At 48.1% G+C, this 27,595-nt stretch overlaps 1 protein-coding gene across 1 annotated transcript; it reads left to right on the plus strand.

The window, feature by feature from the left end:
• The first annotated feature begins 644 nt into the window (after positions 1-644).
• Positions 645-27,241, plus strand: HID1 (HID1 domain containing). Its single transcript, XM_041486627.1, has 19 exons — positions 645-808; positions 7,863-8,012; positions 10,311-10,481; positions 13,175-13,288; positions 14,884-14,990; positions 15,466-15,582; positions 16,324-16,546; positions 16,946-17,002; positions 17,099-17,239; positions 17,626-17,716; positions 18,351-18,502; positions 19,730-19,808; positions 20,413-20,577; positions 21,278-21,505; positions 21,979-22,109; positions 23,593-23,673; positions 24,050-24,141; positions 24,465-24,623; positions 25,088-27,241. The coding sequence occupies exons 1-19, from the start codon at positions 743-745 to the stop codon at positions 25,149-25,151; spliced, it is 2,388 nt and encodes a 795-aa protein (XP_041342561.1). The 5' UTR covers positions 645-742; the 3' UTR covers positions 25,152-27,241.
• Positions 27,242-27,595: the final 354 nt, after the last annotated feature.

Here is a 27,595-nt window from a genome sequence, read left to right on the forward strand (position 1 = left end):
CGTGTGTGGGTGGAATTTCATTAGGGTTAATGGGCCACCGCATGCAATGAGCTCCTCATAAGGCGCTCGCACAGGGTCTGGGTTAGGAGCGTGCTTGTTCCTGGCTCCTTTCAACCCAGGGCGAGGGGCATCCTGATTATACCTCTGGACCATCTGGGCTTGGCACCAGGCTCGGAGAGTGGCCGGTGATGCCTTGACAGGAGCTTCAGGGGACAAAGGCTGCGGGCAGAGTGGGAAAAGGGGCAAGAAAAGGGGAAAAGCGGTGACATGAGAGGATAGGAACTTGATGCAGGGATAAGGCAAAGGATGGAGCAGAAGAAAAAGGGCTGTAAAGGAAAGCGCAGGGCAGAGAAGGCAGAGGGAGCCTAGGCAGGAGGGGACAGCGAAGGAAGGAGAAATGAGAAAAGCCGTGCTCTGCCGTGAGTGGAGATGAGGCAGGCTCTGTGGGGAGCAAAGTGTGGGAGGGAAGGGGCTGCGACAGGGAGGGCGAGAACGAAAGGGTGAAGTGGCGGATGGATGACAGGCGGAGGTGGGAAAATAGGGGAGGCGGCGGGGCGGGATGCAGGGATGGAGAGCTGGCGGAGGAGGAGCCTCGGGCGGAGGGAGGGAGGGATCGGCGAGCCCCGGTTTGACAGGAGGAGGGAGGCAGGCAGCGGCAGCCGCCGGCGCGGGGCCGGGGATGGCGTCAGCGGCGGCGTGAGGGGACAGCCCTGCCCGGCCCTGCCCGCAGCCGGGCCGCACCATGGGCAGCGCCGACTCCAAGCTCAACTTCAGGAAGGCGGTGATCCAGCTCACCACCAAGACGCAGGTGAGGGCCGCCATCTCGGGCGGGGGGCGAGGGGGGCCGCGCCATCTCGGGAACCTCCGCCCTGAGGAGCCCCCCGCAGCCGGCCCTGCCCGACACACCGCCGGCGCTCCTGTGCGCGGTCCCCGAGCGGGGCCCTGCCTGTGGGGCCGGGGCTGCAGTCACGGCCGGCCCTGGCCAGGCTCTCCCAGCCAGGCCGTGCCCGAAGGCCGGTGGGGCTCAGGGCAGGCTGCGCCCATCACCGTGTCACCGGTGTGTACAGGGGCCCCGGCCGGACCCCGCGGCAGCTGCCAGCCGTGTCCGGGCCCTGTCACCGCCTCTGGTGACATCTTGTGCCTTGCTGAACAGCGTCTTGTGCTAACAGAGCAGACGCTGCTGTCATAAGGGATGCCCACAGCTTCTAATGTATTCCGCTTGCGGGTTTACATCACAGTTTGCCGCTGCTCCCTTTTCTGTATCCTTTCTCCCACCCCCGCACATAATGGGTGGAGAACCTTGCCTGTTTTTAGGTAATAGCTGATGGAAAGGGCTGTTGGGCAGCTGTGCTGTTGGCAGCAGAGGTTTCCTTATCTGACTTGTGAATTAATGCTTTATTTCTGCAGGCTGAGGTGGAGAAGGAGTTAAGTGAAAGTGAGGGCTGTGTGAAGGGAGGGTCGCTGTCTAGAGGTCTAACATATGTTGTGCCTGTCCTGGGAGCTTGCTTAATTTTTGTTTTAAGTGGAGTGCCCAGTAGCAGCAGCACACTGGCAGAAAATGAGTAGCCTGTCCTTCAGTGTAAGGAGCAGAGGGATTTTGCTGTATTGAGAAGTCACATCTCATGTTCTTCTAAGCTACAATGGAGAACAGCTGTTATGATCCACCTTTAGAAGTAAGGCAATAACAGCTGCTAAGAAAACATGGGGGTCATGGCAGAAAGGTAGTTAATGTAATTAATACCTTTTCACATGAAAAGGTATGGATGCAAAGAGGTAAAGGCTGGTAGGAGAAAACTGAAAACTCAAGAGACAGAGGCTACTACTGGGAATTGAATTATAGATGGATAAGGCTGTGAAAGAGACTGGAAAAAAAACATGTTTTTACTTTCTAAAGCAGTATCACATTTATCTGCATTTCTAAAGAATGATTTTGTGAATATATTATTAAAAACCACTAGTTGTGAGTGTAGGTAAAGAGAGAAGTGGGGGAATTAATGTTTTAAGGGGTTCTTCCAAAGTCTCTTTTACATGCCACATAGTTCAGAGTATCATCAGCTTTGGGCTGCCCTTCCTTCGTGGGGAAATGTGCTTGTAAAGTGAGGTTGGAGGGCGGTAAATCAGGCCTACAGGGCTCTGCCCAGTCTGCTGTTCACAAAGAAAATCCTGTGAGGCAATCCCTTGGATCACCAGCCCAGGCGAGAGCGCTCCCCTCCCCTGGTTTATCGACCTGTGTAAGGGAAGAAGGTTCACTGGGGCCCTGAATAAAAAGGAAGGAGTAAAAGCTTCATTCTTGGCTGGATTCATTTCACGTCTCTGTGATCTAGGTGGGACTGACTGCATGTGGAAAAGGGTGGGGTGTTGGCGCTCCCATATTTACATTCTGTAGAAGGGCACCAGTGTTTGCTTGTGCAGAACGCATGACTGGGCTCTCCTGGAGCCTTCTGATCTCTTCCCAGCAGCAAAACCTCCTGGTCCATGAGATCCTGGACCCAAAACCAGGCTGCAGTAAATGGACAGAGCCAAATCCTTCCAAGCTATTGGTTCGCAACATGCTTTGCTTCCTCAGCACCTGTCTCCTGTTTTGCAGCCTTCTCCTCTGACATTAGGGAGCTGGACAAAGAGATTTTCGTCAAATCATCTGTAACGTGAAACTCTGAGCTTAGAATGCACTGTGAGGTCTTCCTAAGGCTCTTTTGGGAAGAAGTAGTTGAGCCAAAGTCACTGTTCACTCATTGGTGAAGGTTTAGAGTTGGCACAGAAGTTAATTTTTTCTTAAAAATAAGTTTTTATAATCTCCAGGCTTTTCTTAATTAAAAAAAAAAGAGTGTTCCCATCTGAGCATTTAAAAAAATTAAATAAATCTGTAAGGAACATAACAGTTGAATGCTTACAACACATGTGGAGCCCAGAACTTGAACGTGGAACCAAGTCTGGACACAAATGGAATTGACTTAATTGATTTTTTAATGCCAAAGAGAAACTCTAAAGGTGTAAGAGTATTAAAAACGAAAAATCACTTCAGAATTATTTCAGTGATTAAAAACAGAAGTATTACCAGAAGGAAGAAATTAACTTATACTACAGATGTATATTTATAGTCACACATGCAGAAAAGGTCTTTAGGCTTTTTATATGATATGTATATATTACATTGCACTGCACACATTATACTGGCAGGGCCTGTCCCTTTGATAATAAAACAGATGTGCTTCATAATAGAGAATGTGTGAGCCCTCCCAAACTGCCCATAAAAGTTCTGCCTATTTAACAGATGAAGGGAACATGGATAGTGGATATGACAGTTCCTCATGGCTGGTCAATTGCAGGTCTGGGAGCTTTAACTGCTGGGGAGCCACCTTTTCTTTGCCCAGTCACTTGGGGTTCCTGCCAGCAACCAGCCAGAAGATAAGAAATTTTGATCTTGTGTACCAGCTTGTTAGATTTTAATGGGAGCTGTGCCTCTGCTTTTAAAGAGACAGGAAGAATCAAACATGAGGGACAAACCCCAGTTCTTTCCTTTTCCGTGGTGTGGAAATCCAGGAATACAATGGGCTGTTAGCTTGAGTCTGATAAAAGCACATCTTGTGCTTGGAGAAAGGTTGGTCCCTGGCAGACCATTTCTTACAGTGTTCAAGCTGCACTCAGCTATCCAAGAGTCTCAGGTTGATCAAAAGTGAAGTTGTCTTAAAAGCAAAGCTGTAACTAACACTTGACACAGCTGACTTTTGTCCTGGTCTTTCCCTGCCAGACTTCTACAAATCCCATTTTCCAGTTTGCTTGGCAGCACTCTCTCTGCTGTGAGAGCAGAGAACTGGTGTAGACTTGAAGTCTCATTGATTCTGCACTGCTGACTGCAAAGATCCTATAGAAAAAAATTATTATTGTTCTGAAGCCTGTGTAGAGGTGCTGTCCTTGGCTGGAGGGATGAAATCTTACTAGTTATTTATATTTAGAATAAGTCTGTCCACAGGCTTTCCTTTTGCACAGTGGCTCACAAACAAGAGGTACAAAGATGTGTGAATTGCCTCAAACTAATCCTGGCCCTGCAGGGTTACCTGATCTAAAGCTCCATCAGGTGCTGTGTGAATGGTGATTACACGCCACACTTCTGCCACATTTGGGGTGGAAAGAAGCAACTGCTGTAACAGATCACCTGAACTTGTGCAGTGCTGGCTGGAAACCTGGGGCAGGGATGAGGGACTTGCTCTGCTGTTGAGCCCCAGATCAAGGAGAGCCCCTGCTCTGAAGGATCGCTGCCGTGGTCGGTGGGATGCTTAGCTGGCATGTTGGCAAGAAGCAAAAAGAGAACACACTGAGCAAGGCTAGTGGCTGCTTGTCCCTTGGTTCTCTGCTGATGATCTGCAGCAGTCCTAGAATTAGTTTTAGGACAGTCCTCCAGTGGTGGCTTGTTGGAGGAATTGTTAGGAATGGACATTTGATTTAAGTCGTCAGTGCAGAGAGCTCTTGGTCGGGCGGAGGTACAAACATGCACACACACACACTGCTGGAGTTTGTGAGGAACTGTGTCTAAAACAGAAAGCAAAGGTGGTGCTGGTGTCAGGTTGAGGACGGTAACAAATAGGCAGGACTGTGCCTTGGGAGCTTTTCCTGTGTTTTAGGACATGGTCAGGCTCTCTCTGTTTTCCTGTTTCCTGTGAGGTATCCTGTTTGTCTGGGGATTGCCGGCTCAGGCTGATTCTCTGCTCAGTAACTTGCATGAGGCTTGCAAACCGAGTGAATTCCTTTCCTAACTTCTGCAGCATGTGTGTGGTGTGCTTCAAAGAACCTGAAACACAGCATTTACAACTAGTAGAAAACAAAGAATGGAGGTGTCCAGAATGACTGGTTTTACCTTTGTTTGGCCAGCGTGCAGGTGGGAAGTCTTAATTGAAGGCAAAAGTCTCCCTCCTTGCCCGCTCTGTCACATCACCTTGGATCTGCCCACTGTGTCCTCAGCAACATTCTGCTCTACAGTTACCCCACCCTTGTGGTGTGGGGCTTGGCTTGGGGATCAGAGTCTCTCTCTGCCAGTCAGTTCTGTACCTTCAGCAGCCTCTGCCATGAGATGTGTGTGGGTCAGGAAGATCCTTTGCTTTCCAGATGTGCCAGTTGTGTTTCCAGGGTGAGTTGAGCTACTGATCCCTCAATTCTTACTCTCATTGCTCTGCTGGTGTAGAGCTGGTTGTCTGCATTGTGCTGGAGGAATGTTAGGCTGTTTCTTACCTGTGCTGAGGATTCAGCTCCTCATGAGCTCTCTGGCTGAAGCACTGTCAAAGCTATGAGTGCTCTGGGATTTGTGACTGCAGCTTGTGCTGTACCAACACTTGTACCTAATTCTTGACATTTCCAAATGAAGATATCCATGGCTGGTGAACAAGGCTGATCTAGGTCTCTGTATTTCTCTCCTCTGTGAGGCTGGATACAGTCTGTTAGGTGAGCTCAGCTGAGGAAATGGGTATTTAGATCCCCAGAGATGCTGCATGCAGAAAACAATCAGCTTAAAAACAGCCAGTAATGTTCTGTCAAGGAAATGAATATTATGTGGAATGAGCAGCTTCATGATGCCAGGCTGGTAATTAAAACAGGGGGACAGTGGGGATGCGAGTGACTCAGTACTGAATCCATGTCCCAGGATTGTACATGGGATACCATCTGTTGATGAAGAGCTGGCTTGCTGCAGCTATTAAAAATGCAAGGTACCGGTGTTTTAGCGTAATCTGGTTGCCAAGATGGCAGCAGAAACATGAATGCTGCTCTGCATCCAGCGTTGCAGCTCAGGGAATCGCCCCTGTGCTTCCCTGCTCCAAGGGACTGCAGTCAGAGTTCCTCAATCCCTGTTGGGCTGCCATCTGTAAAACAGGCTGTGTTCAACCTCTGAGGAGGCCTCAGGCTAGTGGGAGGTAAAGGGATCAGTGTCTTCTGGAGGGAAATGTTTTTTTGCTCCCCCTCTAGATGAGAATGAAGGCATTATTTATGCATGATGCCCAATTAGCAGCAATTGCTGCTTTCTGTTGTCAGTGGGAGTGGCTGTGGCAGGCAGCCAGGATGTACATGTGGCAGTTCTACATGAGGTTGTGGTGTGTGGTTTGAAATGGGGTGTAGGATTTGTAGGGTATTTCATGCAGTACATAGATCAGATTTCTAAATACTTGGCTCTTTTTGAGGAGTACTATTAGAGATGAGATGTGCAAAATAGCTTTCCTTCCATTTAAGTGCTTCATGCCCAGGTTACAAAGAGCTCAGCTCTTTCACATGCTCAGCTGAAAGTCAGGCTGTGAATATTGGATTGGATTGTTCCTACAGATCCCCTCTGAGGACCTGTGATCTTGAACCATTTGGGAAAAGTTGCTCTTCCCTTGGGAAGAGGTTTGGTGAGATCTTGCTTTGGTGAAAAAAATTAGGTTCTCAACACTAGGGCTGAGACATCTGAACACACAGGGGTTTCTTTTTGGTTTGGTTTTTAAAGACTGGAGGGTCGCTTGGGCTGGTTCATTGCATGACTGGAAGGACTAGGACCAGCAGCACTGAAGCATTAAGGCAAGGAGCTGCAGGGCAATAACCTGCTGTACCAGTCTGCGGTAGCTGGCCCCTCTCACTTTCTGGCCTGCGGTGGTGGTGACACATCACATGCCCATGGGCTGGGGCTGTTGGTTCAGGAGGTGACAGCAAACAGGGCCATGCAGCACTTCCCTGTGTCAGAGTTGTGAATGACCTGTTCTCCCCCAACTGGCATCTCAGCTGCATTTAGACACAGCACAGAGCTGCACAAATTTTCTGCCTTCTACAGCAGATGTGGGAGTGGGCAGGAGTTGTTTGAATTAAACGCAGTCATATTTTTGCCCCTTTCATATCTGACATGCAAGACCCACCCAGTGGTGCTGATTATTGCCCTTAGGGAGCACTACTGTTTGCTTTGGAACTGGTGCTGGTCGCAGGCAGGAGGCTCCTCCTTGCCCCAAGCCAAGGGCTGGGGGTGCTCTGGTGAGCAGCTCTTCTGACCTGCCAAGCATGCCCACACCATGGCTGGTGAAACTCCTGGGAAAGCTCACATTTTCCTCTTCTGAGCACAGTCATGGATCCATCTCTTTCACACTGCTTGTGATAAACAGACATGTATTTATCCTGCCCCTGTAGCTGAGCCCCTGGGTGGGATGAGTCCTCAGAGCTGTGTTTGGGCAGTGCCTATCTCTTGGCAAGTATAAGCAGAAATGTAGTAGAAAGAGGTGTGTTCCCAGGGCTGGGTTGGGGTATGAGCTTCTGAGACCACAGGTTTGAAATGGATTTTCTTTGGTCTCCTTCTTCCATCTCCTCTTTGAATGGCACACGTAGTGCTTTTTAAGAACAAAGCCTTGGCAGCGACCGGCTGCACTGAGCCCAGTTCTCTATAAATATTTGATTCAGAAAGATCAATTGCATTTTATCTGTAAGTGCTTTGAGGTGGGTCTGTCAGTTCCGTGGGTTTGTTTGTGCCCTAATGATTACTTCCTTGTCCCTGATTACTTCCTCAAGATTTTGGTTACAACAGAAGTAATTCCAATGCACGCTCAGGGCTTCCTTGACTTACTCTGAAGGTGGCAGAGTGCGCAAGGACAGCCTGGCCAATGTGCAGTGGTGAAGATCTGGGATTACTGGCAGCAGTTGCAGACAAACATGAAGCCTCCTGTATGTCTGAAGGAATGTTCAGTTTGGGAGATAAATCATCCAAAGCCCTGGAAACAGAGGGTGACATATAAAACCAGTGCTAGTATGTTTTATTGAACCTCTTTTTGCCTCATCCCATCCCCAAGCCAGGCATAATTGCTGATGATTGGATCGTATGGAATGGTAGTTCCACATCTATAACAACATTTTTCTCTCCACAGCCTGTGGAGGCCACGGATAATGCCTTTTGGGACCAGTTCTGGGCAGACACAGCCACTTCAGTGCAGGATGTCTTTGCTCTTGTACCAGCTGCAGAGATCCGAGCAGTGAGAGAAGAATCGCCTTCAAATTTGGCAACTTTGTGTTACAAGGTAAGTTTGGTGCTGTTGTATTCCTTGGAGCTGTGCTAGCTGGGGTGTCCCTGGATCAACAGCGCTGTGGTTTCCAAGGAATAACATGTGCCTTGTACCACACAATGTACTTGCTTGTCCCTATCTCCTCCTGAGGGTTCCTCAGCGTTCCTCTCATAGGTTAGCACAGATTATAGCTGGTATTTGATCCGTTTGGAGCTTTTTTCCTCCTGTCCCCTTTCTGTGTTTCACTCTGTCCTCTTGGGTCTGACCTGTTCTGTAAACTGCTTCTTGCTAGGGGACTTTGTAGCAAGGCTGCATATTTGTAGTGAGGCTGAAACATCCCGTTCCTTGTCTGCACCTAATTGTACCTCACCATGCACCAGTCTGGCTTCAAGCTGAGAGATCCCAGAGAGATGTGCAGACTGTCACTGTGCAAACGCCTAGATAAAATTTGAGGAAGATCTTAAGACTTTTCTTTGTTCTGCTGTGATAACAGAACATTCCTGATGCTGCTTCTGGTGTTACCGTGTCCTTGTATGGAGCACAGGGACATTGAACAGCATTTCCTACCCTGCCAGGTTTGACAAATTGTCAAGCTGGTGAGCAACAGCCTGAGACTTACTCTGCCTGGGAAAGTGCAGGTGTTAACAATGCTCCTGATTTGAGCCATGCCAAGACTAGCCTTGAATTTGTAGTTGAAAACATTTGGAATGGCGCTTTTCCAGTTTTAAATAGTTGCTGCCACCCTGTTTTTCTTTCCTCCTCTACAATATGTGAATGAGACTTACTGAATCATAGTGAAGGTGCCTCTGACTGTGAATTGTAGACAGATGCATGTAGAGGATACTTGAGAAAAAATATGAACATGAGGAAAACTGGGAAAAAACATCCCTGGTATTGGCTTCTGGCAGTGAGCTGTTTGGGAGTTGAGAGGGACTTAGAAGATCTGTAACCCCTTTGACTCTGTGTCTTCTTTCTTCCTAAACCAAGACTAAAATATAGTCTCTTTTCCCTACTGGAAACAGGTGTGTTGGGAGGCCTTGTCACTGCAGGACTGTTTATGCTTGGGCTGTAGATCTTGGGATATCAGTGTCATAGGAGCCCACTCTAGCAGTGCTTTTGCCAGTCTGAGAGCCCTGACTTGTGCCATGTGCAATGTGCCACTGGACTTAGCAATACTGTGTGTTTGTGAAGAAATGTCATTTACAGTCATGGTTGGAGATTCAGGCTGCACAATCATAAGTGTGCCTGAAGAAATCGTTCAGCTCAGTTAGTGTGTGACAGGCTGGGACAAACAGCACTTAAATACCCATTAATGCAGTGACGCAGGCTGGCAGAGTCAGTGACCCAGGCAGTCTGCCATGAAAATAAGCAGGGACACATGACCTCATGAATTAAAAAGCAGCAAGGTGAATCCTTGTTAAATGTTTTGGCTTTCATTTCCCCTCTGTTTCCCCTTGGGATCAGGGAGTAAGAGCAACTGGGGGCAGCCGTGGAGGAAAGAGACTGCTTTTTTCTATGTGTGGGTAAAACTTCCTGTCACTGCCTCCTGTGCCTGTAGTTGCTGCCTGGTGAGACCCACATCTATTCTGAGAAGCCCAGTGACCCTCCACTGGCAGTTGCAGCAGCCGCTGGATGGACTGCAGAGTCTCAGCCCAGAAGCTCTTTCCAGAGCAGTCCTGTTCACAGGGGCAGTGGGGAAACCTGGGCTACCACCCTCTTCTGCAGCAGGACCTTGACAGATGCTGCTGGAGGCTGTATCCCTACACATAACACAGGCAGCAGCTTAGCTGCCACCTCTTGAGTCAGGAGAGGTTCCTGCTGTAATCACACAGACAGAACTGTCAGACTGTGTGTTTCTGTGTGATCATCCCCTGCCAGAGCCTCCCTCAATGCAGCACAGTGCTGCTGCCTTGGTCCTTCCTGCCTGCATCTCATGTACTTGCTGCAGCTGATTAATCTCATCTGCCCTTTTCAGTGCATCTGCCCTTTTCATGGTGTCATGGAGCAGGGCTGGAAGGAGCCTTCTGGTGCTTTGGCTGTTTGTCTCACGTGGCACCACATGTGTGCTGCATGGATTAGCCCTGGCATTTGAGGTCTCTTGCAATGGAACAGCAGAAATTCAAGAAGGTCTGCTTAAAATCATTAACCCTGTTTTTTTAGAGTTTCAAACAACAACTGTGCTGTTAAATTGAGAGCAAATGGACTCCCAAGAACTGCTTCTCTGTGAGGGTATCACTAGCAGGACAAACCTGCCTAGCTCTTGCTAACTTCTGCCCAGGCTAATGCTGCCTTCCTTTGTTTTGTTTTCTTCAGGCTGTGGAGAAGCTGGTGCAGGGAGCAGAGAGTGGCTGCCACACGGAGAAGGAAAGACAAATTGTCTTGAACTGCTGTCGACTCCTCACCCGTATTCTGCCTTACATCTTTGAGGACCCAGACTGGAGAGGTTTCTTCTGGTCAACTGTCCCTGGGGCAGGCCGAGGAGGGGTCTGTCTCTTGTCACTTATTCTTCTTTCTGGAGGGCGATGGGGAGGCTGCAGTGAGGAGACACTGTTTGGGGGCAACTTTATTCCCGTTATTTCTGTGTGGTCAGAAATTAGGTGGCACTTTTTAAATTCTTTCCCTTCCTTTGGTTCTTGCTGCGTCTTCTGGATATTTCACTTGTGTGTGTAGCTGTAGGAGAGCACTGGTATGTGAGGAAAGGCTTCTCCAGTACAAGTGGAGGTATGAGTCTTAGTGAATCTGAGAGCTGTACTGAAGGCTGTATGACTTTCTTAGACTGAAATGTCCTTGTTCCATTAATTACAGTTGATTTAAGTTTCAAATCAAAATGCAGCAGGGTATTGTTTGCACTGATTTTACAATGTCGCATTTAAAGTGAACAGTGCCAGAGAAGCTCTTGGCATCATGACTCAATACCCTACTTATGAGCTGAGTGATGCAGTTTTAGCCAGGGGACCTAACCTGGGAGATGAAGCCCACAGCTGAGCAAGAGTGGTTAAGGAGTGGTTCTGTTTGTGGCTCTGTCAGTGAAGTACATAACCCCAGGGAGTATCTCAGCCTCCGCACATTTCTTTGTCTGGAGAGCAAACACAATAGGGCTCTTTTGCATCTCTCAGAGGAATGGGGTGAAAGTGCTTTAGGATCTCCTGCAAATAGGAGGAATAGCAGCACTGAGAGCACAGCTGAGTTGTACCAGGAGTATGTGTTTACCTGCTCGCTCCATCAGCTGCTCTGTGCATAGAGAGCGCGTTCCTATGAGTTTCTGATCTGCAGGTCAGTGTGGCTGTACTGAACTATGGTTCTCTTACTGAACTGTGGTTCTCCTGAGTCTGAGTGCAGTGCCGTGTCTTTGGGGACAGTTATGAAGGGTTGGCAGTGGTTGGTACCGTATAAACTGGCACCTTTTGCTGTCTCTGCCTGTCACCTCTAATCTGCTTTGCCTGAGGAGACATCAAAAGGAAGTTCTAGGTGATGAAAAGGGAAGTCTTTGCTAGTCCTGCTTTGTGATTTGTGCTATTGGGAGGGTGGTGGTTGTCAGTCTTATCATCCCTGCAGGGGCCAGGGAGTGCTGGTGAGGCTTAACAATGGCGGAGCTTGTTTTGGGAAGGAACACGAAGGGGTGCCTGGTGCTCTGATCTAGGCAGGCTGCGGTTATTTCTGTTTTTCCACTTTGTTTAGCACCTAGAAAAGAGTTTCTCAGCCTCAGAGTGGTGGAGTCACCCCAAGGTGATCCAGCCCAGTCCACATTAGCTGTGCTGGGGAGTCCTCCAGAGTGTGGGTGGAGCTGTTTTGGCTCGGTGTGCTCAGTCATTTAACCATGTGCATTTAACTTTTAAGGCTGGGATAACAAATACATCCCTGAGATGTTAGGAAAGCTGGGATCACATCTAATCTGGGGCAACAGCTTTGCTGTCTGGTGGCTGATTTCTGTCTGGGAACTGAAGATGATGGTATGCCTGGACTCTTAGTAAATATCTCTGTGATTGTACTTCATCTGCTTCATGATGGAGTGATGGATGACAGAGCTTCCTGGAGCCATGGCTTCTCCCTCCTCTGTTGGAGTCTGTATTGTGTTCAGATCTACTGGTTTGTTGTGTGCCACCATTTTGGATGTGGTGGTACCTGCAGCCTGCAGGGAAATTTTTTCTGGCAGTCGAGATACTCTTAGTAAAGATCAGTCTTGGAAAAGAAATCCTCTTGGACCCTAATGGTTGTCATTTCACCTCTGACTGTGAGCACAAGTCAAAGCATCTTTGCTGGCTCCATCCATCCTCTGTGTCCCTGTTCTTATATCCGGGCTCTGTTTGTGGTATCCTCCCTGCTGTCACCAAGACGGATTCAGAGCCACACAGCCCACTATCTCCATAGCTGCCTGCTGTGATTGAAGAGCTGTGTGTTGTGCTCAGGCTGACAGAGGCCTGGCTGAGGTAGATAAGCTCCTGCCATTCCTGCTCTCTGTCTTTCCCTCCAGCACCAGCATGTGGTGGGAAGGCCTCCCAGGCAGGATGCTCTTTGACAGGCAGGATCTGGCAAGGTTTCCCGTGGCAACAGCTGCAGAGGAGTAGCCATGCGTGCTTGGAGAGATTTCTTTGAATGCTGGAGATGGCACAATCCTCTCTGCTGTTGTGCTTGCTCTGCCGAGGCAGGCTGGGGCAGCCCCTTGCCTGATGCACACAGCCTCCCCCTGTTCTGTCACCTCCAGTTTTGGGCAGCCCATGCAGAAAGAACTTTGAGGGATTTTTACCTTATTGCTGCTGGGTGGCTTCTCCCTATTGCTGTCTCCATGCACCATCCAAATCACCCTCCTTCATGACTGTAAAACCCTCTTCTCTGTCAATGCCTCTCTTTCCTTTTGTCTTCAATAAGCCAAGCCACGTGGCAAGGTGTACCCAGTGCTACTCTTCTTTTTCCCTGACATCTCCAGGCCCTTGTGTGCTCTGTTTGCTGTCATTAAAGAGCTTGTTCCTGTTCAGTCAGCACCATCCGGGGGGAAATTTCTTTCCTGTACCATCTGGGTTTTTGTTCCTTTGTTCTTTTGTTCCCTCCTGTTCCTGTGTAATGTCTTACCTCCCTATGTGTTTTTGGAGATTGTATCTTCTTGTGCTGTGGCATACTGGTGTTACTGTGTGCTCTTTGCTCACCCTGAACTGACAGTGCTCTCCTGTTTGTCACTTCAGGGAGATGAAGATGATGAAAATGCCCGGCCACTGGCCGAGTCCTTGCTCCTCGCTGTCACAGATCTGCTCTTTTGTCCCGACTTCACTGTGCAGAGCCACCGGAGGAGCACGGTGGTGAGTTGCAAATTGAATCATGAGATTATCTGCATAGAGGCAGATTAACTGCATGGTGGGGGGGACCTTGGGAAACCCCAGCAGCTTCCTGCAAGCCTGCAGGCAGGAAAATACAGATTTGCTGAGCTTGACCCTCCAGTGAGTAATATTGATCATCATTTTGGGTTCATGGTATGGTGTTTGTCCCTTCTAAAACAGATGTTCTGGGGATGAGTCTCAAATGGAGTGGCTGGCAACTACCCCAACACTACAGCTTAAAACCTCAGGAAAAGGTGGTTATGCTGGTAAACAGTTGCTCTTTTGTTGTTGCCAGCAGAGCAGAGACCTTTAGCAACTTGTTCCTCTCTCTGGCACTTTGGTGCATTCTGGAGCAGGAAGCAGCTGTTTGCCTCCTCACATGTGCTGTGATCTGAATGAGAAGATGGCCTCTGTTGTGTCTTTCCACCTCTTCTCCCTCTTTGTATTGTGGAAGCAAAGACATTTAAATATGTTCTGATCCTTGTGGTGACTGTCACCACAAGGTGGATCTCAGAGGAGTTTCCTGAAGCAGGGATCTTCTACCAGGTGTGCTAAGAACAGAGAACAGATTGTGGTGCATCTCCCTCCTTTCTCCCTGCAAGTGGCTCTCATGTTTTTTTGTAGGTTCAGTCTATAAACAAAAAAAAACAAAAACAGTTTTCCTCTTTGGGATAGATCTGACACAAACTAAAAATGAGCATGCTAAACCATGGTGTGTTTGATGGCTGCAAAATTCTGTGACAAATCTGAGTACTAAATTGATTGCTTGGGGTTTCTGAGTAGTAGAAGGAGAGTTGAAATCTGTCACCTGGGGCTGAAGGGGCAAGGCTGGATCAGAGCTACCCATGTGTTATGAGTAGTGGTGCTGAAACAGATGGACTTCCTGTCCAGTGCTGTCACCTGGATGGATTGCACAAGTCAGGGTGACAATGGATTTTCCTGGGAGAGCCTCCCCCCCACCACTTGCACCTGTGATTTTTCCCTTGGCAGCAGCCAGACTGGTTTTTCAGGATTCTGGGCAACTGGAATTAGACACGGAGGTTGTGAATGATTTATGTTCCTTGTTGCTGCTGCCTGCAGCCACCGTAGTCTTTGCTGAGCTGACTTTTCCTCTCTGGGCTTGGTCTGACTGCAGCTTAAGAGCAGAGAGATGGGTACCACCATCTTCTGTTATGGCAGAGCAGCATGTGGCCCCAGAGATACAGGTCGTGGTGGATGTTGGCTGAAGTACCACTGAGTAAAGAGGAAGAACTGTGAGACAATGGGCAAAGGAAACACAGGACTGACCCATGTTCCCAAATGAAGTTAGCCCTAAAATGGTGGCTGGAAATGTGGGCTCCCTCCATCATAGTACTTTTATCTCTGTGTTTTATACCTTGCTTGCAAAGGCTGAGCTCTTTGAAGACATCAGCACCTGCTTTTTCAGGCCTGGGGGGAGATTTTGTACAGTTCAATTGTCTGGGTGTTTCTCTGCTGTTTTTTTCTAGAGAGAGGGGCTGAACTGCCTTGGATGTACCACCATTGCTGCCAATTCTGGCTCCTGCCTTCTGTGATTCAACCTCTTATTTCTCCCACAGGACACAGCAGAAGATATCCACTCCATTGACAGCTGTGAGTACATCTGGGAGGCAGGAGTGGGCTTTGCTCATTCTCCACAGCCCAACTACATCCATGACTTGAATAGGTAAGAGCTTCTGCTAAGGCTGAATGGAAAGAAACTAGGCTCAGGAGAGGGAGATCTGGGGGAGATGAGGTCTCTCTGCCTCCTTGAGTATCCATGATTCCCAAGGAGCTTTCTGCTTGCTCCTTTCCAAGGTAACAGGACTGGCAACACAGAAAAAAAACCCAGCTGACCTTTTGAGTAGCTTTTTGTAATATAAGGTGGGAGTCAGACTGTCTGCAGTAGGAACTGGGTAAACACTGCCATTCTGGAAATGCCAAGGAGCTCTGTACTGGATTTCTTTTTTGTAAGGGAGCAATTCTGTTTAGCTTTGTGCCAGTGACAGCAGTATGGCTTAGGAAATGAAATGGGCTTAGCTCTCCCTTAGAAGGACTTTCTAGGTGGGACTGAGCCTTCCTTACGTGTTGTTGTGGTGATTGTGCCTCCTATGCCCAGTCCCTGCTCCTGAATGGCTCCAGGCCTTTACTTCTCCTTCCAGGACAGAGCTGCTGAAGCTGCTGCTGACCTGTTTCTCTGAGGCCATGTACCTGCCTCCCTCCTCAGACAGCAGCAACACCAACCCCTGGGTACAGTTTTTCTGCTCCACAGAGAACAGGTGAGGGTAAAGGGTGAGGGCCTGGGTTCCAGGGGGAGAAATATCTTCAAATCTGTTCCATGGAGTGTTTTGGTAATGGGTAACCATAGGACTTGTTACCTCCAACGTCCAGGGGCTGTTCTTTTACTTTGTCCCTGTCTCATGTGCACCCCCTTAGTATTTCTGCTTAGTCAGAAGTGTTCCTCAGCAGCAAAAGGAGAGTCTGAGCACGGTGCCCACTGGAGTTTGCTGCAGGACTGACTGATCCCTGCCCTGTTTGAAATGGCAGGTCCCGTTCCCTGCTGTTCCCTTGGGAAGGAAGGGGGCGTGGTGTTGGTGGCGGATAAATGCCGCCCTCTAGTGAAATTGCACTTCTGGGACTTCCAGCTCCTCAGGTGACACTCACCGCAGGGGAGTACAAACCTGGCTGGAGGCTGAAGAAATATAGTTTTGTCTTTCCAGAGGCTAGAGAGCTTTGAGGTCCTTTCCCGTTTTCACATTGTACACATGATTCCTCTGGGAGCCCACGTGCCCTTTTTCACCTCCCCTCCCCTCTCAGCTGTAGTCCAGGAGCCCAGCTGGGAGCTGGAGTCTTAGCTCTTGGGTCTGAGCTGTTCAGTCATGGACTGCTGTCACAGGTTAGAGAAAACGATTGTGTTTTTTCATGGCCCCAGGCTCCTGGGGAGAGAAATGCCTGTCTCTCTGCAAGGCAGTGCCTTTTGTTTCCTGCTGCTGCCTCTTAGAACATTTTCTCCTCCTCAGGCATGCACTCCCACTCTTCACCTCGCTCCTGAACGTTGTCTGTGCCTACGACCCCGTGGGTTATGGGATTCCTTACAATCACCTGCTTTTCTCTGACTACCGTGAGCCGCTGGTGGAGGAGGCGGCCCAGGTGCTGATCGTCACCTTGGACTATGACAGCTCCACCAGTTCAAGTCCCACTGTGGATGGCACAACCACTGGCACAGCCATGGATGATGTGGATGTGAGTGTTACTGGAATCTGTATTTGCTGCTCTCCTGAACTCACTGGGGTCCTCTCACACCAGCTTGTATTGAATGTTGAGCTGTAGGACCCAGCACTGCTTGTTGAGTAGCACTGCTGCTCCCCTTGCAGTCTGCTCTCTCTGTTTCAATCCTTCTTCAGTCCTGTTGTCACTAAAGACCTATACATGACCAAAAAATTAGATTTTGATCACTGACTTAAATCAGGAGCATGTAAGTGAAAAGCCCTTGACTTCACTATTCCATGCAGTGCTCTGTCTCTGCATTTAAAGCTGGATTATTCAGAGCAGAAAGCTGAAGTGAGAAACCTTGGTGGTTATACTTCAAATTCCTGAATATACCTTGCCAGTAAGCATTTCCCTCCTTTCCTTTGAATGCAGCCTCCTGGACCAGACAATCTGTTTGTGAATTACCTCTCAAGGATACACCGGGAGGAGGTAACATGTTCCCATCCTGCACTGTTCCCTGTCTGATTTCATGCTGATTGCATTAGCCCTGGGCCCACCACAGTCTCTTTCCTGATCTGTTGGCAGGATTTCCAGTTCATCCTGAAAGGAGTGGCTCGCTTGTTATCAAACCCACTGGTCCAGACCTACCTGCCAAACTCCGCCAAGAAGATACAATTCCATCAGGAACTCCTTGTCCTCTTCTGGAAACTCTGTGACTTCAACAAGGTGTGGATCTGCTTCTTGCTGAGCTTCACCCCAGCTTGGTTGTTGTGACTCTGGCTGGATCAAGCCCTGGTGAAGGGCTGTGGTGGGTAGTTGGCATTGGCTCTGGGGTGCTGTGGTCATCAGCCCCACTGATGCAGGGGCTGGGGGTCTGGTTGTAGAGACAGCCTGGGAGAGGGGCTGCAGCTCCTGAAGGTCTGTGCTGGAAGCAGGTTATGCAACAGGTATTATAATAACTCTACAAGTAACGCTGGAGTTGATGAGGTAGTGCATACACCAGCCTTTGTAGTGTTCTTGAGAAACTGATTAACTAGAGACTGCTGTCCTGAGTCTGTGGATGGTGCAGGGTATATACTTATGATTGTCTGAAATCTTCCCTTTTCTTCCAGAAATTCCTCTTCTTTGTGCTGAAGAGCAGCGATGTTCTGGACATTCTTGTCCCAATCTTGTACTTTCTCAATGATGCCAGAGCAGACCAGTGTAAGTTGGTTATTTTCAATATTTGGAACAATTTGTGCTTGACAGTTGAGCTAGAATGTTTTTGATTCCTCCCTACCAGTTGACAGCATCTTGAATGCATGTTCCTGACCTTCTGTAGACATGGAGTGGAGTTGTCCGGTTAATTGGGTTTTAAAGTTTGTAAGGGACTAGAAGCAGGACACAATCTATCCTGCAATATAGGGAAGGGAGATCCTTCCTTAGTATGTGTTAACATTTTGAGTCCTCTTGTTGAAAATTGTGTCCTTGATCCAGTGAAGAGGGGAAAATGACCAATCTACTTTGCTATGGGAGTAAATCAGGCATAACTCCATCATTGTGTAGTGGAGAGAAGTAGTCAGATCTTCACTACTACGATGATAGCTTTACATTAAGAACGTAATGAAGAAAAGCATCCAAGACTTAACACTGATAAGACTTAACACAGATGTGCTTGGGAAGGACACTGGTGCTGACAATGAAGGGAGGCTGTGTGGGATGTCCCTTATCAGGATGGTTTAGTCTGTGCCGTTTTTTATCAGTCCCATAGTGTTTCTCCTCTCTCCTCACTGCCCCTCACAGAATTCCACTGGCCTCACTGTGACATGTTTTTCTTCTTGTTTTTTTCTCCTTGCAGCACGAGTGGGCTTGATGCACATTGGGGTCTTTATCCTCCTGCTCCTCAGTGGGGAGCGTAACTTTGGGGTGCGACTGAACAAGCCGTATTCTGTACGAGTGCCTATGGACATCCCTGTCTTCACAGGGACACATGCAGATCTGCTCATCATAGTGAGTACAGCTCCAGCACTTCTTGAACCCTCCTAGCTCCACAAATAATTGTCCACCTTCGATATACTTGCCCTCCCTGGACTGGAAGCTAGTTTATTAGCTAGTCTATTACTACTAGCTAGCCCACTGAATGGCTAGGAAGTGTGTGGGATGCACACTGTTAACCTGAGGTGATGTGTCTGGCAGGGTGCATATGCATGAGGTGCAATTCCATCTGCATGATATGATCCCAAAGAACAGGATTCCTCATGGTGCTGCACTGCTGTCATGATGGAGTGGGTGCATGCCCTCTACTCTACTGGTGGGGAAGGCAGGAGATCTGGCTCTGTCCTAGGCAACCAGAAGTGTGTGGAGCACATCTGTCAGTGGGGACAACAGTGATGCCAAGCTCAGCTCTAGAGCTTTGAGTTCCTGTAAGTTTAACTGACCTCTCAGTCTGCCCACAACACTGCCTATGAGCAGCTGTGTGCTTTGCAATACAAGCCTCAGGTGCTTCCCTTCTGTCATGTTCTCATTTGCCAGAGAAGAAGCTCTCAGCAGCTTTTGATAAATCTCCAAGAGGAGATTCCTATTCAAAGGAGTAGGAAGAAACCTGCCCACCATAACTGCTCTTGATGCTATGTGTTTTGCTTTTACATTCCATTAATCTCAGATAATGTCTTTGTTTTAATTATGCTTAGGACTTCCCTTACAGACATGACAACTAAAGGTGGGAAGGCCGAGATTGCGAATGTCTGAACTGGTTACAAGGCACTTGAATCTTTCCATGTCTGAAGATATAGTTAAAAATAGGACAAACATTTGAGTTAGAAGTCTGCACTAAAATCAAATGTAAAATGATTAGTTCTGTGGCATTTCAAGCAGCTATCATAAGGGTTCAGAGTCAAAGTCTGTTGGAGGTGAAAGCATCTCTTACTTCCTGGTGGTTTAGTTTTGTCCCAGGCTGCCTGAACATTGTTGAACAGCTCACAGTCATTTTCTGTTTGCAGTGTTATAGGGCCCTAATCACATTCCCAAAGGATTCCTTGTACATGAAAGCTTACACTCCTGGAGCACAAGTCTGCAGTGAGAGCAGCCTTCTCCACGTGTGTAATTGTGGAGTGTGCAGGGCCCTGCCTAGGAAGGAATGGTGTCAGGAAGCGATTAGTGTGGGGGTGGCACTGGTTTTGGTTGAGAGGGTGCTTTCAGTAAGGTGCTGCCTTGCTCAAGAGCTCCTTCCTTCCACAGGTCTTTCACAAGATCATCACCAGCGGGCACCAGCGGCTGCAGCCCCTCTTCGACTGCCTGCTCACCATCGTTGTGAATGGTGAGCACTGTGTGGGGGGAAACCACAGCTCACAGTGCTCTCACCCCCCTCTCCCTGTGCCCCTATCTCTGTTCCCTAACACTGGCCAGTGTCTGCTGCTGGAGGGCACTGGCCAGTGCAGATAAGATCTGCCTGCATGGTCAGATGGGGCAGAAGGAGGGACAGCAGAGTCCTGGAGCTCCCTTGGGGAGGTGACAGGACATTTGCCAGCAGGCCTGGTGAGGGTAGTTGGCAGTACTGTCCCTTTCCAGCAGGGAGTGTCACCTGCTCACAGTGGTGCTGCTTCCCTTGGACTTAGTGAGTGCCCAGGTGGCTCCAGTTGTGAAGCTTTTCAGGATGCACAGCAGAGGTGTTGTTATTAGTGTAAGACTAAACAAAACCCTCTAAAAGCAGCAATGCCTCATTTTACTAGGCAATATCTCTATTTCATTTGCTTTGTATTTAGAAATGTTTCTGTAGAACCATTTGGCTCAGCTATTCCATGAGGCTTTCTCAGAAGTGCAAGGGTGGGAAGGTCATAAAAGCAACATTTTTAGTGGTGTATTTTTGATAATATATACACCTTGGTTCTTTCTCTAGTTTTCATTTGCTTTGCCTTCCACAGTGTCTCCATACCTGAAGTCTCTCTCCATGGTGGCTGCTAACAAGTTACTGCATCTCTTGGAGGCTTTTTCCACCACCTGGTTCCTATTCTCTGCTGTCCAGAACCACCATCTTGTTTTCTTCTTGCTGGAAGTTTTCAACAACATCATTCAGTACCAGTTTGATGGTAACAGACTGCTTTATTTAGTGGGTTTGCACTAGTTTAGTCCAAGAGAATGTCAGATGAAAGTTTAGAGGAAGTCCAAGGAGATGAGAGGAGGTGAGAAGTGTAGAAATGAGCTACATAGGACTGAGAAGTTGGGTTAGTAGATAATCAGCATTGGGTCCTGGCTTAGGCAAATTTCGTTAGAGCAAAATGAGATGGCAGCTAATTATTAGCATAACCTGAGCCCTCCTGCAGAAGGTGAGATGCACAGAGAGGAAATGAAACATAAAGTGTTCTGTGCCATCTTGCAGGCAGTAAGAATTCTGGCTTTTTGGTTTTGCTATTTCAAGCTTGTGTCTCCTCAAAATGTCCTGATTTCTTTTGTGAGTTCTTTTGAAGATGGAAGAATGTTGAACTTTGGCTAGTAACCTTTTCTTCTAAAATAGATACTAATAAGTGGTTCAAACTGTTTTTTTTGTTCTCAGCTGTTTGAATATCCCTCACCAAGCCATTTCTTGTCGGCTTTCCAGCCTAGGGAGGATTTCACTGAACTTTCTGTAGTGCTTTGTAATGGATAAGAGAATATTGAGCTCTGTTTTTTTTTCCCTGTGCCACTGCCTTTGTGGGTAGGAGCAGTCAGGCTTTGTGTGCCCAGCGAGCTGTGCTGGGTTGGCAGAGCTCTTTGAGCCTTCTCTGCTCATTTTGCTGCTGTGATTCCCAGGGAACTCCAATTTGGTCTATGCTGTTATCCGCAAGCGGAATGTCTTTCACCAGCTGGCCAACCTGCCCACGGACTCCCAGTCCATCCAGAAGGGGCTGCAGCGCAAGAAGAAAACCCCTGAACCCATTTCTCGCACCAACTCCCAGGACGGGGTCTCCATGGAAGGCTCACGTCCTGCTGCCCCTGCTGAGCCAGGGACGCTGAAGACCAGTCTGGTGGCTACTCCAGGTGAGCTTTAGTTTACCATTGGGACAGGAGAGGTTTGTTTTCTCTGTGGGATATGGTGTGGACTCACCCTTTCACTGGGTGTGGAGAGATTAAGAGTTTACATTTGTGAATAAGTTAACTGCCTTTCAGTCTGAGTTTCAGATCAGTTGGCCCAAGCTGATCACAAACAAACTGCCTTGAGTTTCTGTTCTCTCAGACTTAGTGTCCACATGACCATTTGTCCTAATCTTGACCTGTCGGCTCAGGTTAACTCTATCCATGTGAATCTGTGTTCCTCCTCCTCAGGGAGCATTTTTGTAGAGAAAAAGTCCTTTGGGGTTGTGAAATCAAATGCTTCTCCTGTTGAAAGGGGAGCTTTTCCAATATCAGCAGAGACATAGGGTGTCTGTGCATAGTGGGGCAGAGAAGAGCCCTCTGCTTTTAAACCTGTTTAATTAACTTGTGTTTCTGAGCTTTTCCTCTTTTGAACACAGGGATTGACAAGCTCACGGAGAAGTCACAGGTGTCAGAGGATGGGACCATGCGTTCCCTGGAGCCTGAGGCTTCCCAGCTATCACCAGAGGGAAACTCTGCAGCCCTGAGTGATGGGGAGCCCTGGAGTGGGGTAAGACTGGACACTGGTGTGCAGGGAAGGTCTAGGTGTGAAGTGAACAAAAATGAGGGGTTAGAAGAAGAGGTCTGTTGGCTCACTGAACAAGGGCATCGCATTAAAGGCAGTGTGCACACGTGCAGGGTGCTGGGACACAACGTGGTCCAGAAGGGCTGTTGCATCATCTTGGGTGTTTCATGTTTATGCTATGACACAAGAGCTGGGGCACTTGAGTGAGCTTTCTCCAACATGAAGACTATGACAGAGCAGTGAGTACAGAATTGCCAGAGGATGTCCATGAAACCTCCTGATCCTGATTTTCCAACTCAGGTTCTTACTGCTGCTTCTTTTTCATCTTCTGTGGGATGGAGAGCTCTACCAGAATCTTTTAACTAGCTGGTGCTGTGGACAATGTATTCCCATGAAGGCTGGGCTGAGGTGCTGCCCTCAGAGTGGCCTTGAATAAATTGGAATGTACAGAAATCCCAAATACTCCAGGACCAATTTTACTTACCCTTCCTGGCCCTGCCTGGTACCAGTTGAAGCCCGTGGCCAGCGAGATGTCTTAAGCACACCATTAATTATGTTATCATTAGATGAGATCTTGACTGAGAACTTGTAGAAGGTTTCTTCTTCCAGCAGCCCATGAAACATAATCATGGGTCTTTCCATCTGTGTCCAGCAGCTGGCTCAAGCTGTTCCCCAGACAGAAAAGCACTGGCACAGCTCTACCCCAAGCTGGCTGTTTCTGGTTGAGAAGGTGATGAGTGAATGAGTCCATTTATGTGCAGCAGCAGTGTGGCTGTTGGAAGGAAGTGCCCATTTGTTTTGTAGAAAAGTCAGCTCCATGTTGTAGCACTGAATGGTCAGGAAGCACTGCTAAAGGAAAAAGCCTCTCTGTTTTCACCTTGTGCAGAGACTGATAGTGATTTTAGAGGGTTATTTCCTTCCCTGCTTCCCACCATGAATATAGAAAGCCAGGCTGAGTGTATCATTCCTCAAGAGGCAAGAGTTATTAGATAGGAGTTGCTGGGAGCCTACCCTTGGAAAAATGCTCTTTAAGATATTTCAGAATGGACACAAAAAATCACAGAGATACTCAGTAGACAGAGGCTGAAAAATCTGTGGCTCTTAGTTACATCATCTCTGTGCCAAAAGAAAGAAGCATCCCTCTGAACAGTCTCTTGTCAGTGCTGTTTTAACTCTGTCACTGTGGATTGTTCCAGCAGAGTGTCAGCAGTGGTGACTGGAGCTGTGACCTTCCACAGGGTCCTCCAGCTTCATTAAATATTGCCACTCTCTGGGTGAGAGCACGTGGGTTTGGTGAATGAAGGTCAGGTGGGTTTGACATGTTCTAGAGACAGGCTGAGCTGTCTTTCCCAGTAGTGGTCTAGAAAATCTGGAGAGAATATCAGCAGAAAATTGATTGTATTTCTTACTCTTAAGTGTGATTTGCATTTGTTTGTTTTTATTTGTTGAAAATAATGTTTATTGATAGGAGGCATCACATTCCTGGCGGGATCGAAGGCGTCTCTCTAGTGCATCCTCCAGTGGACAGTGGACTCCAACTCCTGACTGGGTAAGGGCATCTGGACACAGGAAATAAATAATGAGAAAGAGTTCTGGCAGAAATATCTCACACTCCCTGCCCCTTCCCTGCCATCAGAGACTTTCCTAGAGCAGCATTTCCTCACAGGCACTTGAGGTCAAAGCTCCAGAAGTTTAATTCTGCAAAGAAATATTTTATTTACCTGTTTCAAGCCAATGCCCCACTGGTCTTATTGGGTGCCTCATAATTCTAGTGCTCCAGGATTTATTGTATTGCTCCTGTGCACTCAGTTCACCCACCAACTTTGTGATTATTGTAAACTTAATTTGTTGCAGAGATTGTGGAGTCAGCTGTAAAAACCTGCTAATGCAGTGTACTCATTTCCCTCCTGTTTTCCTACCTACAGGTGATGTCTTGGAAGTCAAAGCTCCCCCTGCAGACAATCATGCGGCTCTTACAGGTGCTGGTCCCTCAGGTGGAGAAGATCTGCATTGACAAGTAAGGAGATTTTTGGAAAGGAAGGGCTGTGTGCTGTTTAAGGAGCAATATGAGGTTGGCAGAATTTAAATTTGGAGGACCTCTAAGGGAAACCTTGTAAAGTTTAATTGAAAGCATCTTGGGCTCAGCAGAGTTGTTACTTGCCTTGCCAAACATCTTGTTTGTCTGATCCCTTCTCCACTCTGCTTACAGAGGACAGGGAGTGTGTTCTCTTGGGCCTTGGCTCAGTGTCTGTGTTTGTTTAGGCTGGTCCTTTGTGCTGCAGCAGTTTTGGAAGTGTCTGTGGGACATGCTAAGGATGATCCTGGTCTGTATCTTGGCAGGGGTCTCACGGATGAGTCGGAGATCCTCAAGTTCCTGCAGCATGGCACCTTGGTGGGGCTGCTGCCAGTGCCTCACCCCATCCTCATCCGCAAGTACCAGGCAAACTCGGGCACTGCCATGTGGTTCCGCACCTACATGTGGGGAGTCATTTATTTGAGGTAAACCAGCTGGGTGCAACCTGACTTGGTCTTTTCCAGACTTTTGGGAGGCCTGCAGAGAGAATTGCATGCTCTCAGCCAGCCCTGGGTTATCTCATATTTACAGGATAGAAAGATGTTGTTCCCTTGGAAGAGACTGGGGTGTGTCAGCTCCTCCAAAACTTGGAGTGGGTGATGTGAAGGGGGTTGTTCTGGGAGTGCTACTTCTTTGGAAACAGGCAGCAGCAGGGAATAGAAAAGCTGCCCAGAGGGTCTGGTACAGAGATTTTATGCAAAGCTCTGGCTTTGTGGGATGTTGTAGATACTGTCATCCCTGTAAGGTGCATTGTCTCTCAAACAGTGACTTCCTTTTATGCAAAGCTGAAGGCATGCTGTGCAGCCAGCTCCTGTAATCGTGGCTGTGAGATTTGAATTCTGTGTAACTGGCCACAGGGAGTAAAGTGGTTCTTGTCTTTCTCTCTCAGGAATGTGGATCCCCCGATCTGGTATGACACAGATGTTAAGCTGTTTGAAATTCAACGGGTCTGAAGAGAACACTTACCTCTACTGAGAGAAATACACTGGATCTAAGGACTGTGGCGTGCTGCTTCATCACAGCTATTCCTGCATTTCACATCCAGCTGAGAGACCAAAAGGACAATCACTTCATTTACCTCCCTGTCATTTAAAGCTTTAATCGGGACCTGCTTGGGCATCCCTCCCCCCAGCTCACTTCTCTTCCCTCCCCCTTCACCATGAACCTTGAGTTAAAGATATCTAAGGGATTGTCCACGGTTGTGGTTGCACTAGAAATCAGACTGTTCTTAGCTCCTCTGTTACTCTTTTGCTTCTGGATGTGGTTTGGAAACCAATCTGACCCTGTCCTTGCCCTGGTCAGAGTCAGCATTTAATTGAAAAAGACTAGCTGTAAATTGGATGCAAAGGGAGAAGCTGCTATTGCTGCAGGAGACAGGGTTTGGAAATTGCAGTTACTTCCATGTAGCTCCATAAAGTTTCCAGGGCATCCCTTCTGGCTGCAGGTCTCTCCCTGGTGTCTCAGTTGCATATAGGGAAGTCTTTCCCACCTAAATGAAAGGAGAAGATGTTGAAGGAGAACTTTGTGTCTCAGTTCTGAATCTGTCTAGTCCTTTCCTGGAAAGCTGCTTGAGAAGTTTTGTTGGTGTGGCTCAGAAGTTTTTCCTTGGCTTCCAGGCCCAGCAGCCTGGTGGACTGTTGCAAAGGAGCCTGTCTTACTTTTAAGTTTACTCCATGTGAACACAGAGGAAGGAAGGGACTGGCTCAGTGAGAGCAAGGAGAAGAAACCTGACTTCACTCTTTTAAGTCTTCTCCCACTGGCTGAAAGGACACCGTCACCTGGGTTTGAAAGGAACCATATCCTTCCATCTTTGCCTGGCAGGCTGATGCAATGCAGGGAGCAGAAGGGTCTTTTGCACACTACTGTTAAGGCAAGGGTTTGAGGGAGGCACTCAGGGAAGTTCTAGGAGGAATTTGGAAGTTGTAGGAGGAAAAGCATCTCCATGTCAGTAGGGAGTGGAGAGTGCTGAGGCAAAGTTGAATTCTTCAGGGCATTTTGCTTATTGACCAAGTTATTGGATCTTGAATGTATTGGGTCCCAAGCACGTGTACATTTTGGGAAGCCAGAATGGAAACTGGTGGGAGATCTGCTGTTGCTGGCTTGGTTCAGCATCGTGGGGTTACACGTTGGTGAGTGGAGACACCCTGGAGTTTGAATCAAATTTCATGTTCTGCTGGGAGGGGCTGCTGTCTTAGACTCACATGGTCTTTAGGCAATGAAATGTGAGGGGTCCTGTCATGAACTGAGACCTTTCCATCAAAGCATAATCCTCAGTGCTCTTTTATTCAGGTTCTTGGGAGGATTGCTGGCCATGAGCTGTTTGCCACAGGTTAGACCCAGTGGCATCACTGCATGGAAACAGGCCTGTCACGTTAAGTACAGGGACAGTGTGACACACACTCTGTGACTTGTAACCCTGGCCTAAGCTTTGCAGCTGCAGTGGTAACAGCATGACCATCCTCTCCCAGAGAGCTGCTCCAGTGTGCTGCTGGCTCCCACTGGCCTCTAGTCAGGTGGTTTCCTCCACTGGGCACTGAGAGAGAATGGAGTCCCAGGCCAGTAGAAAGTGAAATAAAATTGGAACGGTTTTCTGAAGGATAAGAAATATGTGAAATAGAGAGAGGTTATTCCCCCACCTGCCTCCCATCTCCAACCCACTTTGCCACCCAGCACTTCTCCCATCCTGACCCCACCTCTGTTCACGTGTAAACAGGGTGAGGGCTCTGTTTCACTTGGAGAATCTCATGTATAAGAATGTGATTTGGTGGGGCCACACTCTGATTGTATGGCACTTGCACCTCACAGCTGGAACGGGGCCTCCCGTGTCCCATGTGCTTTGCCTCTTCCCTCCCATGGATCTGCTGGTTCTCATGATCTCTTCCGTCCTCTCTTTTCTGCTTTGTTTCTTTGTGAGTTCCTCTGGAAGCCTTTTTGTTTGTTTCTTGGTGTTTGGAGTCTGATCCTTGTTCTGTGGAAATCAACTTGCACTGTAAACTCTTTGCTTACTTATGGACAGAAAGATAAAGATTAACTGAAACATGAACTTGGGTACTTTTTTTCCCCCTTCTCCAGAGGGAGGTTTATAATCTTGTCTTATGTGGAGGTGATTTGTGCCACTAGGGGACCATGGGCTGGCTTCCTCTGCAGTGGTAATTTTTTTAATAATCAAAAATGAAGATTTGACTCTTGGAAATGAGCCTGAATTGTGTGGGTTTGGCCATTTCTGTGTTTATAGCATCATCAAAGATCAAAGAGGATCAAGTGTCCTGTGTTAGTGAACCATGTGCTAAAGCCTTTGTGCAGTTGAGACCTGAAAAACAGGCACCCTGGCCCTGGGGGTTGTTAGGAAAGGACATGGAGGGCCTTGACTGCTTATCTGATCTGTGGTGGCTGTAGG

The sequence above is a fragment of the Pyrgilauda ruficollis genome, unplaced genomic scaffold (genome assembly GCF_017590135.1).
Source record: "Pyrgilauda ruficollis isolate IOZ18807 unplaced genomic scaffold, ASM1759013v1 scaffold77, whole genome shotgun sequence".
In the NCBI taxonomy this organism is placed as follows: Eukaryota; Metazoa; Chordata; class Aves; order Passeriformes; family Passeridae; genus Pyrgilauda; species Pyrgilauda ruficollis.

Excerpts from the sequence above, each read along its gene's own strand:
- HID1 (XM_041486627.1), top strand. The coding sequence starts at position 743 with ATGGGCAGCGCCGACTCCAAGCTCAACTTCAGGAAGGCGGTGATCCAG. Across the intron at positions 16,547-16,945 it reads CAGCCATGGATGATGTGGAT|CCTCCTGGACCAGACAATCT; the intron begins GTGAGTGTTACT and ends CTTTGAATGCAG. Across the intron at positions 24,624-25,087 it reads TGGGGAGTCATTTATTTGAG|GAATGTGGATCCCCCGATCT; the intron begins GTAAACCAGCTG and ends TTTCTCTCTCAG.